We start from the raw sequence: 17170 nt of genomic DNA, 5'->3' as shown, positions 1-17170 counted from the left end.
ACTATCGGGATTCAGGTTAGTTGTCCTAAATAAAGTTTGTAGTCATCGTCTATATCTTTTTAACGTCGCTGGTTTCGCTCGATTCCGATAAACGGTTTAGGAGAAACAATAGAAACAGTACTGCTGACCGGGTCCAAAAACCGGGACAACAATTCATTTTTCTTAATCTGGGATTTACAAAGACTTAATCTGATTTTTCTCCCAACATGAAAGTTGCAGAAAATTTTTTTTAGATGATCGAAGTTGTATTATTTGCCAGATTCCGTTAGACGGTATGAGAGTTACGCATAAAACAGTAATGGAACTGCTATAGGTTGTTTAATATAAATCGGTAAATAGTTTATATGTGGTTTCGATTTTAGTAAATATCTCTTATAACTATTATTAGTTCAATATATTGGTTTATGCGTAGTTTTACTCCACGGGTGTGGAGAGATCTGGTGTGGAAGGGGTTTCGTCGGGTTGCCGTCGAGGTTAAAAGGCGAGTGCATGACGAACTACTTGTGTGATTCTCTGAGTGTTTGCTCTATCTATTTATTTTCAATATATTTTTGTGTGATATGGGATTGCATATGTTCAGATTATTGTTAATGCTATTTAGATTTCAAGCTTTATCTTATGTTTACGACGTTATTCTTGTTTCAATATTCCAGATTCAGGTTTTGGTTAAATAGTTCAAGTTCCATGCTTACCATGGATGTGCAATATGGTTTTAATTTGGTTCTTTGTTCTAGTTTCAATTATTTATGTTCCATGTGAGTCATGGATGTGCTATATGGTTTTTACTCATATTCCTGTGGGTAAGCGCTAATCACGCTTACTCGGCTTTGCCGGCAAAATGCTCGGATGTATTCACACTTGTCCGAGATGGAAACTACTATTTTAATTCATGTTTGCCTGGAATGGGAACTACGACTGCCTTTAACTTGGTGTTTGAAATGTGACTCTTTTCCAAAAAAGAAAGTTTTATGTTCAGGCTTTATTACGCATGATGTGTATGCGTGTCTTCTAGTTCCATAATATACTTGTTGAGTATTTCCGTACTCACTCGTGTTTATTTGCTTTTAGGTACACATTGAGATCAGCATGCATGGGCAAGAAGTAGCTCCCTTGGATTACACATTTTATTGTACTATTGAAATTTTGTTTTAGATTATGATTCTGCTTAGTATAAGTTTTGCGTAGAACTTGTAAAGGTCAATTAAAGTTCTGGTTCGTATTTTTATGTGGAATTTATGGAACTAGGATGGTTTGGAAAGTATGAATTATTTCGTTATTGATTTATCTTATAACTGCCTATCGTGGATGTCCGTATTTATAGGGGAGACTCTGCTGAAATTTCTAATAATTTTGAAAGTTAATGGTTTTGAATATATTTTGGTGTGGCACTCTAGGTACGTGGTTACCTGGGGTGTTACAGGGGAGAGGTAGCGGACCTCGGCGGCGGTCCGGCCGAGGAGGCAACGGTGGCCCGGTGGAGACGGCAGTGGAGGCCGGCGGCATCCGCGCCCTCCCCTCCTCCAAATCCAGCCACAGGGGAGGCGGCGGGATGGAAGGCTGCGGCTGCGGCGCTCACACCGTCTCCTCCGTCAGATCAGGCGGTTCCTAAACCTGCATCTATAGACATTTTTTAAAGTAGTGTTGTAGTTTTGGTATCCTTCGAATTCGTTGAGTAAGTACTATTGCTTTTCTTAATTTATAGCTGTAAAAAAAGAGCAATTCTATGGTCCTTGAGTAGATACCATGAGGTATTAAAAAATTAGTGTAAAATTTGGTACCTGTTAGTATCTAGATACTATGAGGTACCAAATTTATAATTGAAAAACACAAAATCTAATTCGAGAGCACTCTCGATTTAGTCATAACTAGCGACGCCTATCCAGAATCTAGATATGTGTTGATGGAAGAATCTTACTTTATTATAGTACTAGTCCATTAAGTAAGTATGGGAAATATTCCTATCATCTATGTTTCAAATAAAATTTTCTCTTAAATTACTCATCCGATTTACAATCCGATTATACCGTTGCGTTTGTAATAATTAAATCTTTACAACAAGATCTCACATGATTATATTTTGATGAAAAATCACAAATTACTTTTATGATATGTCTAAATTACTTTTAGATTTCACTAAGTTACTTCTTAGACATATAAAAGTAAATTTAGTAAAGCTTAAAAGTAATTTACATATATTATATAGAAGTAACTTATAACAAAAAAGAAAGTAACTTTAATTAATGTCTTTTTTCATTGAACAAATTATCATATATATAATTTATTTTTAGATTTGATTAAAATACTTCCTATATATTCATAATGCTCTGAGGTGATTGCTTTTATTATTGTTTTTAGTTAATTCCATAATTTGTGCTGATTAATTTAATTTCTAGATAGAGTAATGTTTTTATCTCTATACCGGATTTACTTCAAATGACATGCCAAAGTTACATTCGTTTTGTTCTAAGTTACTTCTATAATATATGTAAATTATTTTTAGGCTTTACTGAATTTACTTTTATATATCTAAGAAGTAACTTAGTGAAATCTAAAAGTAATTTAGACATATCATAAAAGTAATTTGTGATTTTTTTCAAAATATAATGATGTGAGATCTTGTTGTAAGATTTAATTGTTACAAACACAACGGTGTAATCGGATCGTAGATCGGATGAGTAGTTTAAGAGAAAATTGTATTTGAAGTATAGGTGAATGGTGTCTCTTATAGATAGAGTGGTAGACAAACCAGCTACCACTAGCTATGTAGTTACGTCCATAGAAAAAATGGTTCCTCGTGGTACCTCCTGAAGTACAGTAAAATTGCTAAATAAAATATGCACTTGACTTCTTGAATGGTGACATGATATGGCACGGTGGGTACCTAGCTAGACCTTAGAAGGGCCTGAAACGTTTATGAAAGCTGGGTTGGAGTTCATCATTATTTGGTAAAAAAAAGTAATTAACACTGCTAGCTTATAGCATCATCAATACCCTTATTTCATCCCCGATCTTGACTTTTTTGGATTTTGGTAAAAGAAAACCTCTAACAGATGTCCTATGCTGATACTACTCCTTCCTTCCGTTCAAAAATATTACAACTTTTAACTCTTAAGATTTGTCCCAACATTATCTTTCCAACCAATCACAACCCTCCACCATTTACTTTTTCCACCTACCTCCATTACTTATCCAATCACAATCCTCCACCATTCACTTCGACCTACTTTCTTAATAACAGTGTCAACTCTAAAACTCTTTATATTCTGAGATGGAGGGAGTAATGTTTTGGCAACCCTATCACCGCATTCATCGCTCTCTTCATTTGAGGTGGATCGACACCACTCCTGTTCCCAATTTCTTTTTCCTGCAAGCTTTTTTTTCTTTCCCACGTGTGGGCTGGCTGGAGGAGTGATCTTTTTCCGCGCGGGGACGGTGGAAAAACAAAGATTTTAGTTGGTAATTTAATAGAAGGGCTCACTTTTTTCCTGCAAAAACCGCAAAAAATAACAAGGGCTCACTTTTAGTTTTTATTAAATTTAGGTTTTCTCAGATGAGTTTTTTCACTTCCAATTTTCAATTTAAAAACCCAATAACAAATTTTTGAGAGCGGATTATATATTCGATCTGTTGGTAATGCTTTAGACTCAACTATTACACACATGTGTACCAATTTATGTCTGGCCGAGTGAATAAATGGGGCAAATTTGGAGAAATATAATTAAAACATATGTGATCTAAAACATTAATAAAAATTAATGCTGATTTTTTTCTTTCCTTAGGAATTTGTCGAGAACTAGATCCCGCCGGCCAGTGCTCCAAACATATGGTGCGTACGTAGTACTCCCTCTATTTCATATTGCAAGACTTTATAGCCTTGCTATATAGATTCATTAACATCTATATAAATATGGGCAATGCTAAAAATTCTTGTAATATGAAATGAAGGAAGTAACTAAAATTAATGTAGCTAAGTCACAAAAGGCAGTAGCATAAAAGATAATCCATCCGTCCCTAAATATAAGGGATTTTGGTTAGGTGTGACACATCATATTTCAACGAATCTAGACAAGCTATCCTAGTTTCGTTGTACTATGATTTGTCACATCCAACTAAAATTCCTTATATTTAGGGACGGAAGGAGTAGAAAACATGACACTTTTGGACTTGTGATGGATTAATTAAAGATCTGAATTTGTATTTGAAAGTTTAAGAACAAGATAACACGTGCTAGTGTTTAAGGACCGTCCATGAACCTCAAGGTATACAATGGCATCTAGGAAAAATAATGAGTCCAATAATAAGGCTAGATCAACACATACTGGACCACTCACTTTGAAGGGTACGTACGTTAATCAATCATAAATCAAATGGAAGCACACGACCGTACGACCAATCGACCATTATATTGCTGCGAAGTGAATGTAACTCAGCTAATTAGATTTTTTTTTAAGGAAACCACTCCACCTAGGTTCAAATTAATAAATCCTAGATTTAACTAACATGAGTGCTCATATATATTTACAGCTAATTATTCTTTTCGGTGGTAGTCGATAACGAAAATTTCAAGGAATCGTAGAGGTAATGTTACTTAAGTATGGTTTACCGACAGGGACAACAAAGTACCTTTTGGTACCCATTTCACCATTATTAGGATTTTTTTTCTGTACCGATCGATAGGGCAACAAATTAATTAAGTTCCTTTAGGGTATCAATTTCACTATCATTACTTATAGTTATATATTATCCAAAAAAATCATAATTAGTTATAGTTCGATTTTCCGTAAAGATGATATGGGTATGTATTAAGAACTAGTGGAGGCAGGCATATTGATCGGGGGTGTAATTAATTATTTCTCGATAGATAGCGAAATCGAGGCACATTTATGTATACTAGCGCTGTACCAGGCTACCAGTGCTCAACGCGTACCGTCTAGAAATGTGACAAGCGATCGAATGTGTCATACGAACAACCGATTAAAATCTGACGCTGCTGACCAACAACCTACAATCATCGAATTAATTCTGAGAATTCTAAGAATCAGCCAGTTTGAGGAGCTGTTTGAGGAGTTTAAAATTCTCAGAATTAGCTGGTTGGTAACCGGCTTATGAGAATCGGAAAAAGCTAGATTTTTCAGCTTCTTGCTTTTAGTTTATTTTTTTCATTCTACAATTTTCTAGAATCTGGACCTGAAGCAAGATTGTTTGGAGAAAACTTTTGATTCTGGAAAAAAATGAAGCAGCTAAAAGCCCTCTAAACACCTTTGCGAAGCACCTTGTGTATCGCGTACACACACGTGTGTGTATACGTATGCATATGCTGGCTAGCTACCATACAAACATATATACTTTTAAAAAATAAAAATTTCCATATTAGTTATTTATCAGTTATCTATTTTATTTCTTTTTTTTCAGTCATCTAAATTTGCACAACACGATGTTTTTTTTTCTCGTTTATCACTCAACTAAACCTGCAAAATGTAAATCTAGCTTAAAATTGCTTTATATAAAAACGATGCAAGTTTTCAGTACAAACTCAAAATTATATTCACTTTTTTTTATTTTTCTGGTTGTTGAAACTTAATAGATATGCAAGTTGTCGAATCCTAATATTCTATTAATTGTTGAAAAAAAGTGATTGATAAGAATAAAAACAGTCACATGAAAAATAGAAAACAAGTATCATATATATACACTTGATAAATAAACCATATAAAAAAATCTGTGACTATATACGAAAAGTATAGTACTCACTCCGTTTCAGGTTATAAGACGTTTTGACTTTAGTCAAAGTTAAACTACTCTAAGTTTGACTAATTTTGTAGAAAAAAGTAGTAATATTTTTAACCCAAGACTAATATATTATAAAAAATTATTCAATTATAGATTTAATGAAACTATGCTGGTGTTATAAATATTACTACTTTTTTCTATAGAGTTAGTTAAACTTATGTTGTGTTCGTTTCAGGCGGTTGGGAACTTATTTCCTCCGCACGGAAAACAGAGCAGTCCATTAACACGTGATCAATTAAGTATTTGCTTTTTTTTCGAAAATGGATTAATTTAATTTTTTTAAGCAACTTTGTATAGAAACTTTTTGCAAAAAACGCACTATGCAGCAGTTTAAAAAGCGTGCGCGTGGAAAATGATGGAGATGGGTTAAGAAGAGGCTAAAACGAACACAGCCTTTGAGTAATTTAACTTTAACCAAAATCAAAACGTTTTATAACATGAAAATAGAGGGAGTATATTCTTATTTTTCTGCTTTATTGACATGTGTGAACATATATATACACACGTACATTTGTGCACATATATATCTAGCATAATATATAGAAACCTCGAATAATGCAGCCAATTAGTTGTTTAACGAAAACGGTCGATATATATCATGAACGGGAAAGAGCTATCTGCCAACCATCTATATGCCAGTTGGCCTTGTTAGCTATGTCTGCCTGCATTATATGTACAAATCCAAGCTTGGTACGTAGAAGCCACTTTCAAGACAACAGTAGCGATCTTTGTCTTAATTTGTGGGCTAATGTGCATCCATGATCACTTAATTTGTGATGAACAATTAATTGGCTGATGATGTGGCCAGAGTATGCTCACTGCAATGTGTATATATAGCAGCCACATAATATACTCCTATATTGTACTACGTTCATAGCAAAAATACATTGCACGCGTACAGTACGTACACACATACTCCTATATACCACCTCCGTTTCAGGTTTAAGTTAAACAGCTTTACGTTTAACTAGGTTTATAGAAAAAAATAATAATATTTTCGACCAAAGATAAATTTATTATAAAAATATATTTAATTATTAATTTAGTAAAACTAATTTGGTAACATAAATATTATTATATGTGTCTATAAACTTAGTCAAACTTAATGACCAAAGTCAAAACATCTTATAACCTAAAACGAATGGAGTAATATATTGACCAGAGAGGTAACATAACAATATTGACTAGAGAGGTAACATAACAGCTCACAACTTAGCTTTAATTAAGAGGTACGTGAAGACAAGGATCATATATTCGTTACACTGCATGAAGCTAGGATGGATGAAGAATAACAATTTGATAAAAAAGAATTATGATTTAAAATTAAATTAAGCTATCCAGATCGTTTATTCTTCCTCACCAGCTTGTGGCCGGTTGCCCGGTTTTATTAATTATAGCACTATCTAGTTAAAGCACTGGTCCCATGTCGTTGAACGTTCAAAATGTATGTATTTGCATCCATTGGGCAAGCGTGCCTAGTTTTTCATGTATATATAGTATACTCCTATATATTTAACCAAAGTAAGTGAAACTTGTCTTAGAATGTGATACGCTATAAGAAAAGTATTTTGGTAGCACCTCAAATTTATTTTCAAAGGCAGACTAAGAAAAAACCCCACTTTGTAGAAATAGACAGTCGTATTAGCATAACCATGTATAAAAACAACTCTATTTATACATACGGCCCTCTAAAAATATTGCTTATAAAAATAATTTTATATGCGGGCTCCTAGAATATTAGACTTTCCCTCTTTCTCCTTCTCCCTTAGAGTTATCCTCTCTACTTCTCTCCGTCAAAGAGATCCAGAGAAGGGTGGTGGCGATAGCGCTCCAGGATACTAGTGACGGCATCGGCTGCAAAGCGAAGATGGGGAGGTGGCATGTAACACCCTGAAAATTGGACCGACAAAATCAAAACTCTAAAAATACGGATTTTCAAAAACTTTTTTAAATTAATTGCATCATGCTGATCTTATTCGCCTATTTTATCTGGATTTTTTTTTGAAGATTATTAATCGTGAGTAAAGAATAGTTAATCAGGAATAAACCTTAAAAAAACAAATTGGTAAAATAAATATAAATTAAAAATAAAGATTAGGTGTGGATAGTAATAAATAAAATATTATCGCGACCATATTTGGATCAATTAAATTTAAATACGATGGAATAAGAATTAACCCTAATTAAAACTCAAATAAATTATATAAAAATAAAATATGAGTAATATTAATCTAGGGTGAATTCATTAGTTAAGATAACACAAATATTGAGTAAAATGCATATATGTAAAATTAGGAATTGTGGAATCAAATTTATATGGAAAATACACTAAAATCGGGATAAATAGGAAAAGTCACTGTTCATTGCCTCATAGGTGTTCGATTTTGGTCCCTAGCCCTAGACCCTTCTCTGCCACGCGCCCGGCCATTCCCTGAGCCCCGCACCGCCGCTACCGCGCCGTCGCCGTCACCGTCCCGTCGCGCCGTCGCCTGCCGCCGCGCCGACGTCGCCATCGCCGCCTGTCGCCGTCGCCATCGCTGCTGCGCCGCCCTAGCCGGCCTTGCGCCCTGCGCCGCGCGCCGCCCCGTCGCCCCGCGACGCGCCCCGTACCGCGCTGCCTCGCGCCCCGAGCCGTCCGCCCGTCCCATCGCCGCTCGCCAGTCATCTCGCCCCGTCGCCGTCGCGCCGCGCTACCGTCGCTTCGCCGCCGGTCGCGTCCCGCCCCGAGCCGCGCGCCGCCGCTGTCGCCGCCGCCGTCAACGTCCGGTCGCCGCGCGTCCCGTCGCCGCCTCGTGCCCCGCGCCGCCGTTGTCGTGCCGCCGCGCCGCCACCTTCGAAGCCGCCGCGCCGTCGCCCCGGAGCCGCCGCGCCGTGCGTCGCCGTCTTGCGCCGCCGTCGCCGTCGCGCCGCCCTCGCGCCGCCGCACCGCCGCCTTCGTGCCGCCGCACCGTGCGCCGTGCGACGTCGTCGCGCCGCCGTCGCCGCCACCGCCGTTGGTAAGCCGCCGCCTCCTCCCCTTGCTCGGTCGCCGTCGCCGCCCCAGGTAGCAGGGAGCCGAGAGAGAGAGAGAAAGGGAGAAGCCGAGGAAGAGAGAAAGAAGCCGGGAGGGAGGAGAGAAAGAAAAGAAAAGGAAAAGAGAGAAAAAGAGAAAAAGAAAAGAAAAAGAAAGGAAAGAAAAAAAAAGGAAAGGGAGAAAAAGGAAAAGGAAATAAATAGGAGATTAGAGGGAGATTAGGGAAGTTTAGAAAATTTAAAATAATTAGAATTTAATTATAGATTAATTATAGTCGTAGAATTGCAAAATTTAATATAAATTATGGATTATTCTTGGTAATTTCAATAAGAAATCAATTCGCGGTAGTAATTTAGATGTAATTAATAACTAAACAAATAGATGAATTCTTATAGATTATTATAGATTATTTTTGGGTAATCCCTATAAGTAATCGATTCACGGTAGAAATTCGGATTTAATTACTAGGGATTTTAGCCGTGTATTATATTTAATCATTTAGTCATAGACTAAATTAAATCATATAATATTTCTAGGATTTCGTCCGATATTTAGCTCGCGATAGAAATCTCTAACCTATTATATGGATATAATGCTCGGGTAGATTAAATTAAAAACTTATGACAACAAAACATTTATACCCGCAAAATAGTTTGAATCGAAATTGGGTTTGCCTTAGTTCGCGAATAATAAAGTTAAAATAAAGGAATCGACTTTCGCATTCGACTTTCATTTGGATTTATTTGGATTTTGTTTGAATTCTAATCGAATTCAAATTGTTCTTTCGCACATAATTATAGAAACCGAGGGAGCCGCGGATCCGGGTGAAGGCCAAGACCCGCAAGACCTTTAGCAAGGCAAGTCATCACCATTCCTTGAACATGTTGATCCCAATTGCGAAATTGTTTTGTTTACAAATAAAATTGCATGCAATGATGAACATCATACTTGTGATTATGCCATGCCTCGATTATTGTTTACCCTTAAAATCCTTGTAACCATGATTACGTATGAGTCCCTAGTCAATTATGACAATTGCTTAGAAATGCCATTCTAGAATCATGCATACTCATATTTATCAAATGCTATATGATTGGGCAATTACCTTTGGGAAGGTAATTGAGATGCGGCATGTGGAGACATGAGCGCCACATTGCCATGATGTTGATGACATGATTTGTGAAAGGAGAAATAAAATTAAACAATTGTTTTCGACTGGGGCGGACGGAGGATTTGGGTGGTATCTGGGAAAGGCTAGTACCGTCCCTGGTCAATTAAGGACCGAGCCATGAAGTTAAGCATGAAACGACCCCCGTACAACCGTACTTCTCGAATGGGTATAGACCTAGCGGATTAGATAGTCGAGCGGAGGCAGTATCCCTGCATAGATGGTTCACCCCTGAGTGAGGCAGGTGCGCTACGATGGGACAGCCGTTGAGGTAGGGCCGAGAGGCGTGCCCTACATCGGTGTCGCCATTGGTAGGACTGCCATGAGTGTATGAGAGAGAACTTAACTTAAACCATAATTTAATATGTGTGAGACTTCTCTTTCCTGGGAGCGCCAGAACTCCTCACACTGCTAGAAACATGGACGCCTAGAGTGCATGAGGATTTAAGTTCATGGAGCGGGTACTGCCAATGCGAGGTTATCGAAAAGCTTTGCCGTGACGCGTCTCATGTGTTGGGACGAGGCTCATGTGTTGGGCAGTCGCGGAGTGCGGGTAAAGTGTACATCCACTGCAGTGTGAGTAAACCAAATCTATTCGAATAGCCGTGCTCGCGGTTATTGAGCACCGGGACATGTATTACACTTGGCTAGACTCTAAATTCTTTAACTTGTGTGGGATGGGATATTGCATGATGATTTTTATGCTGATGGAGCCACTTCTTGAGAGGCGGGAATATGGACGTCCTCAGAAAACCATAACGACCCAATGGCGGGAAGCTATCCTTGGGATCACAATGGATGGTGGACAGAACCGTCATTGTTTAATATGAACACTGGTATTAAAACTTGATCAGTCTATGCTAGGTCTTAGGCTTGTGAAAAGAATTACAAAACTTGCTTTGCGCAAAAGAACCATAGCCATCCTTTGAATTCCTCTGTCGTGTGCATCATTGCTGTGGTGGCTTGCTGAGTACGGTTGGTACTCACCCTTGCAAATATAAAATTAATCAGAAGTGGGAGATGAAGCTTCGGAGGATCCCTATGCCTACTACCAGGAGGGAGATGAAGACGATGGCGCTCAGTAGGTCTTAGTTACGGTCGTTGCCTGTGGCAATGGCGTGCCGCTGCCTTAACTCCGCTGCCTTACCTACTTCTGTTTTTGAAATGTATTCCGGACCGCTCGGTCCGATGATTTAAGACTGTGCCTGCGGGCTTATGATGTAATAATTCGTACTAGACTCTCGTGTATGTGCACTTGATATTTCAGCTATGAGTTCGTGTGTACCAGACTACTTGATCCAGGGAAATGGTACTGTTTACACGATTGATTCCTGTTATAAAAACGGGGTTCCACATGGCAGCGGCAGCAAAGGGGAGATGTGGATGGTGGTGGAGGAGATGGATATGGTGCCGGTAGTGATTGGGAGCTTATGATCCACCAGCAGTGGTGAAGGAAGTGGATCCGATGGGGGTGATGCATGGCTTGTGACCATGAGATTCCTGCATCTGTTACATCAGCTCCACATAGGCTGCTTCCCTTTTTTGCTTGTGAATTTAGGTTGGATTTGTGAATACAAAATTTTATGGAGCAACTTGATTTTCAATTATGATGAATTGGTCTTCCTGTTTTGCTTTATTTGTTGTTTGATCTATGAAAATTGGTGCGGCATGCGGAGAGCAATGGGATGTGGGGGATAATCTTTTCCCCTTTTTTTTTCATTGAAAATCATTTTCCCAGTCGGTTGACTTAACCTGGCCGTCTATGAAAATCGATTTTAACGAGCGATAATGGCATGTCTATGAAGATCGTGGATTAATTTTTTACATGGCTTTGGTAGCAGGCGGGGCGGGGTGCGCGCTGACCTGCAAAAGAAGTATTTTGGCCGTTAGGAAAAAACGTGTTTCGTAGTAGTGATATGATCAATTCTACTGATTCAGATAGAAACTTGTTTTGTACGTGATTGTAATGATTTACTAGTAGCATTTCTTGATAACTTTCCCGGACCAGGGGAAAAAATATAGAGATTTTTAGCAGACATTTATTTGTACTAGTATCATACGGTACGAGAAATATATGTACAAATTAAAACACAACGGTACGTACCTATAATATGAACAAACGATGGCCCTTTGATTAATTAACTCCATTATTTCACGTGTGATCGATCATAGCTAGCTAACATGTACGCATGCATGCAAAGCTATAAATTAATGTATAGCCGCCGTGGAATGATTAGAAAAGAAACGAAGCTTTACTTGGCCTTTGCAAGACATGACAGTGACGTTTTCTGCCTCTTGCATATTGTCCTGTCCAAGCAAAGCTAAACCTATAGCTGTGAGATTGGGCCAAAAGGTATTATCCATAAATACTATGCATGATGTAATAAGTTTTATCTTAAACATATATATTATCATGTTCACTCCCAAAAACATATTAGTAAATGCATGTGGTTGTGATATGTTCGTTGCAAAGAATTGGACTGCTCCTTGTCTAGAGGAGATAAGATAAACAACACGTACCACTAGCTATAGATTAACATATATCCATATATTATTAGTTTCTTAAAATTAAAGAAAAGCAAATTAAGGAAAAAACCAGTAGGTACACTACCCAACACACGAATAATACATGTCGTATTATTTGCAAGTATCTGCACAAGTAGTCATCTGGTCATAGTCAGGTCTCAGTCTAGAGGAGACCAAGTTTGACAACTCTGTAGACTAGCATTATTGCCAAGCCATTTGGATTACATATACTTATCCTTCACATATTCTACCATGTCAACCGATAACGATGCACAAAAATACGAACAGCAACTTGATGCGTAACAATAAATAAGTAAAAACGATGAGAGTAAATGTAATACTCCCTCCGTTTCGAAATGTTTGACGCCATTAACTTTTTAGTACATGTTTGACCGTTCGTCTTATTCAAAAAATTTAAGTAATTATTAATTCTTTTTCTATCATTTGATTCATTGTTAAATATATTTTTATGTAGGCATATAATTTTACATATTTCACAAAAGTTTTTGAATAAGACGAATGGTCAAACATATGCTAAAAAGTTAACGGTGTCAAACATTTCGAATAGGAGGGAGTAATTAGTTTGGCTAGCTAGCTGCCCCAGCTGCCTAGCTAAATGATCAAATAATGGATCGGCAACACACAGTACACTTGGGCAGCTATAAATCAGGAGAGGCGCTGTGTGTTAGCTCGTGGAACACACACGACACGACCGTATAGGAGTAGTCGTGTAGCAGCTAGCTAGCTAGCAATGGCGGCTTCTTCTTCTTCTTCTTCCTCTCTGGCGGTGGTGGTGGTGGCGGCGGCGGTGGCGCTGGTCGCCGGCGGCGGCGCGGCGGTGGCGCAGCTGTGCGAGGAGTACTACGACTGCACGTGCCCCGACGCGTACGACATCGTGCGGCGGGTGCTGATCGATGCGCACCGGAGCGACGCCCGGATCTTCGCGAGCCTGATCCGGCTCCATTTCCACGACTGCTTCGTGCAGGGGTGCGACGCGTCGCTGCTGCTGGACAGCGTCCCCGGGATGCCGTCGGAGAAGACGTCGCCGCCCAACAACAACTCCGCGAGGGGATTCCCCGTCGTAGACGACGTCAAGGCCGCGCTCGAGGACGCCTGCCCCGGCGTTGTCTCCTGCGCCGACATCCTCGCCCTCGCCGCCGAGATCTCCGTCGAGCTGGTAATTTTCATTAACTTCATTTATTATTACCATGGTAATTTTATCATCATTATAAAAGTATTGAGAGTTACCTTATAATTTTCTAGTATGAAACTTAGTATCTCGGGTAGATAACATCTTGAGGTAGTAGAAGTTTTAACGTAAAATTTAGATATCTTCACATATTTCTTGAGCCCAATAAAAACTACTAACTACAGCACAGGACGTAATAGTAGCTCGTTACAGACAGAAGTACGTGATTAACATGCATGCTTAATTGTATGGATTCGATGGTATCCAATCATATTAGCTACGTGGGAATATCATCATAATATGCGGCATGGTTGCACAATACAGTGTGTGATATGGTTGGGCCGATCGATGATTATTGGTAGTTTGTACGTGTCTCTCGAATTAATTAAGTGCTTGCAAGATGCATCTATCCTTCCTCCAACTCAAAATATAAAGGATTTTGGATGAATATGATATATCCTAATACTAAGAATCTAGACATTCTCTATCCAGATTTATAGTACTAAACTAGGATGTGTTATATTTACACAAAATCCCTTATATTTTGAGACGGAGGAAGTAACTCTATAGACAGGTCTAGTAACCATAATGAAGAAACAAATTGGAGTGCTGTCTAGCAGTCGTACCACCTTTTCATTCAACAGTGATTTGACAGGCCCGTCGTCGGTGCTTGCATGCATGCATATGTATGCCGCCGTATATATATTTCATCATATCATTGGATAATCTTAATTACATTTTACGGCTCACGCCAACCTTATCTGTAAACTATTACACATGCTAACAACAAAGCCACACTTAATTATCCAAGGAAAGGAAGACATGTAGAGCTAGCTACTATATATACATGTACAGTTTGTGTATAATATATATGGACAACATTACGACAGGACAAAGTATCAGCATCAACATATACATACATATATATATATATATAAATATATATATATATATATATATATCTATCTACTATTATAAAAATTGAAGATGTTTTTGCCGCTACTTTGATACGTCATCTGTGTATGAGTCGGTTTTAAGTTCGTTCGCTTGTGGAAATATATACCCATATTTGAGTCGGTTTTTAAGTCCATTTGCTATTAGAAATACAGAAGGATCGCTTGTGGAAATACATATTTGTAGTTGAGTTGGTTTTAAGTTCGTTCACTTTTGGCGATACATAATGAGCTGTATAAGAAATCTCTTAAAAAAAACTCGTATACTAACTTAAGACGAACGGACTCTTAACTACAGCTCATGATTTTCTAAATATATATATATCCAAGCGAATTTCCACGGTAAATTTCATCTTAACTAAACCATATAAAAATAATAAATTTAAAATAACCTTCACCCGTTGCAACGCACGGGTATTTTTTCTAGTATATATATATATATAAATATATATACATATATACATATATATATATATATATATACATATATACATATATACATATATATATATATATATATGTGTGTGTGTGTCACACACACAAGACGACGATCGATCGACACTGTTGTACTGAAACCAATCTTGTCGTGTGCACCATGCATGCTGCATGCACTACAAAACATCATATCTAAGATATATAGCATATAGGGTTCACAAGTGCAACTCATCGATGAATAATTGAATTGAGCGTACAAGTAATAATTTTTGGACGACATGGATCGATCTCTCTTTGTCGGTCACAGTCAGGTGGGCCCGGGTGGGGAGTGCTGCTGGGGCGGCTCGACGGCAAGACCTCCGACTTCAATGGCTCCCTCAACCTGCCGGCCCCCACCGACAACCTCACCGTCCTCCGCCAAAAGTTCGCCGCCCTCAACCTCAACGACGTCGACCTCGTCGCCCTCTCAGGTACTCGTATCACTTCTCCGGCGAACTCAATTTCAGTTCTGCCGTCATGCCCGCCGGAGCTGACGACGACGACAATAATGCGAAATGCAGGTGGGCACACGTTCGGGAGGGTGCAGTGCCAGTTCGTGACGGACAGGCTGTACAACTTCAGCAACACGGGGAGGCCGGACCCCACCATGGACGCCGCCTACCGGAGCTTCCTGTCGCAGCGGTGCCCGCCCAACGGGCCGCCGGCGGCGCTCAACGACCTGGACCCGACGACGCCGGACACCTTCGACAACCACTACTACACCAACATCGAGGTCAACCGCGGCTTCCTCCAGTCGGACCAGGAGCTCAAGTCGGCGCCGGAGGCGACCGGGACGACGGCGCCCATCGTCGACCGCTTCGCCACCAGCCAGGCCGCCTTCTTCCGCAGCTTCGCGCAGTCCATGATCAACATGGGCAACCTCTCCCCTGTCACTGACCCTTCCCTGGGTGAGGTCCGGACCAACTGCAGAAGGGTCAATTAATTATCACTTCATGTATGACGTTGGTTAGTTTAAAATTGAAGTAACCAACGTCATCATGTCAAACATAATTAATTACGTATGTGTCGATTATTATTGTTGTTATTATTAGCAAAATGAGAGAGATTTATTTGTGCATAGTTAATTAAGCGCGCTTGCATTTGTGAGAAATATTAGTAGTCCAGCTTAATTAATCAAGGAGAAGAGGATGGAAAAAAGAATGTACATGTGTTCAATTTGGATGTGTGATCAAGGATCTATTATGATCACGCGCATCCAGCTTAATAATTGGCCAATTGGTTGACCAATGTAATTGTACGTACCATGATTGTGTTTGTTCCAAATTAAAGGTGCAATAAACGGTTTACATGTTTGATTCCATGTCCCACTTCACGTTTTATTTATTGTTCCACTATATCATCAATAACTTTATATTGTCAGTCAAAACCAATATTAAGCTTATTATTTTCTGAAAAATAAAACAAAACCAAGGTTGCAAAATTACGATGTGTATTTATGTTTAAAAATTAAAAGCATTCGTTAAGAGATACGCATGGAGGAGGCTTGCACCCTTACTTGTGTTTTAACATTCTCTTTTTAATAACAAGTGCAGTATTTTTCTTTTAGAGAAAACGCATCACGCCCAGCTTTACTTAAAAGCATACTACTCCATCCCAAAGAAAACACAATCCTAGTGTGTCAGATTCATTGCTAGGAATGGTCTTTCTTTGAGACAGATAGGGTAAGAGATAACAAATGCAGTATTACTTCCGGTTTTCCTACCAACTAAGGATAATGCACACTGTCAAGCTGCTCACAGGTGGATGCCTCATTCATATGGTTGGGGCAACTCCAACACGAGCCCGTCGCCAGACACTGGAACTGGTCTTAATGGCTTGCCCGACGCCGGACACGAAATCAGGTGTATGCGAGACCTCCTGTTATCCATGCGAACCGATCCATCGGCATCCAGAACGCGATTTCTCGCTAAACATCAATGCGAAGCTTCGGGGCAAACACCGTCGATCGGGATCCCAGTATCACTGATGGAGAAACCATCTTTAGTCGGTCGACTCAAATCCACAATAGTCCCGGTTTATAAGCATAACAGGACTAG

At 39.2% G+C, this 17170-nt stretch overlaps 1 protein-coding gene across 2 annotated transcripts; it reads left to right on the top strand.

Moving 5' to 3' along the window:
* The first annotated feature begins 13100 nt into the window (after positions 1 to 13100).
* Positions 13101 to 16434, top strand: LOC4347962 (peroxidase A2). 2 transcript variants are annotated; one of them, XM_015757350.3, is made up of 3 exons: positions 13101 to 13674; positions 15382 to 15544; positions 15635 to 16434. In XM_015757350.3, the coding sequence occupies exons 1-3, from the start codon at positions 13249 to 13251 to the stop codon at positions 16054 to 16056; spliced, it is 1011 nt and encodes a 336-aa protein (XP_015612836.1). In that variant the 5' UTR covers positions 13101 to 13248; the 3' UTR covers positions 16057 to 16434. The 2 variants fall into 2 exon arrangements, with proteins under 2 accessions (XP_015612836.1, XP_015612835.1); XM_015757349.2 differs by having other exon boundaries at positions 13154 to 13674; positions 15382 to 16434.
* Positions 16435 to 17170: the final 736 nt, after the last annotated feature.

Source organism: Oryza sativa, chromosome 10 (assembly GCF_034140825.1).
Source record: "Oryza sativa Japonica Group chromosome 10, ASM3414082v1".
Taxonomy (NCBI): domain Eukaryota; kingdom Viridiplantae; phylum Streptophyta; class Magnoliopsida; order Poales; family Poaceae; genus Oryza; species Oryza sativa.
This window is presented reverse-complemented; position numbering and strand designations above follow the sequence as displayed.

Coding starts and splice junctions, on each gene's coding strand:
- LOC4347962 (XM_015757349.2), top strand. CDS start 13,249: ATGGCGGCTTCTTCTTCTTCTTCTTCCTCTCTGGCGGTGGTGGTGGTG. Junction 13,675..15,381: donor CCGAGATCTCCGTCGAGCTG/GTAATTTTCATT, acceptor TGTCGGTCACAG/TCAGGTGGGCCCGGGTGGGG.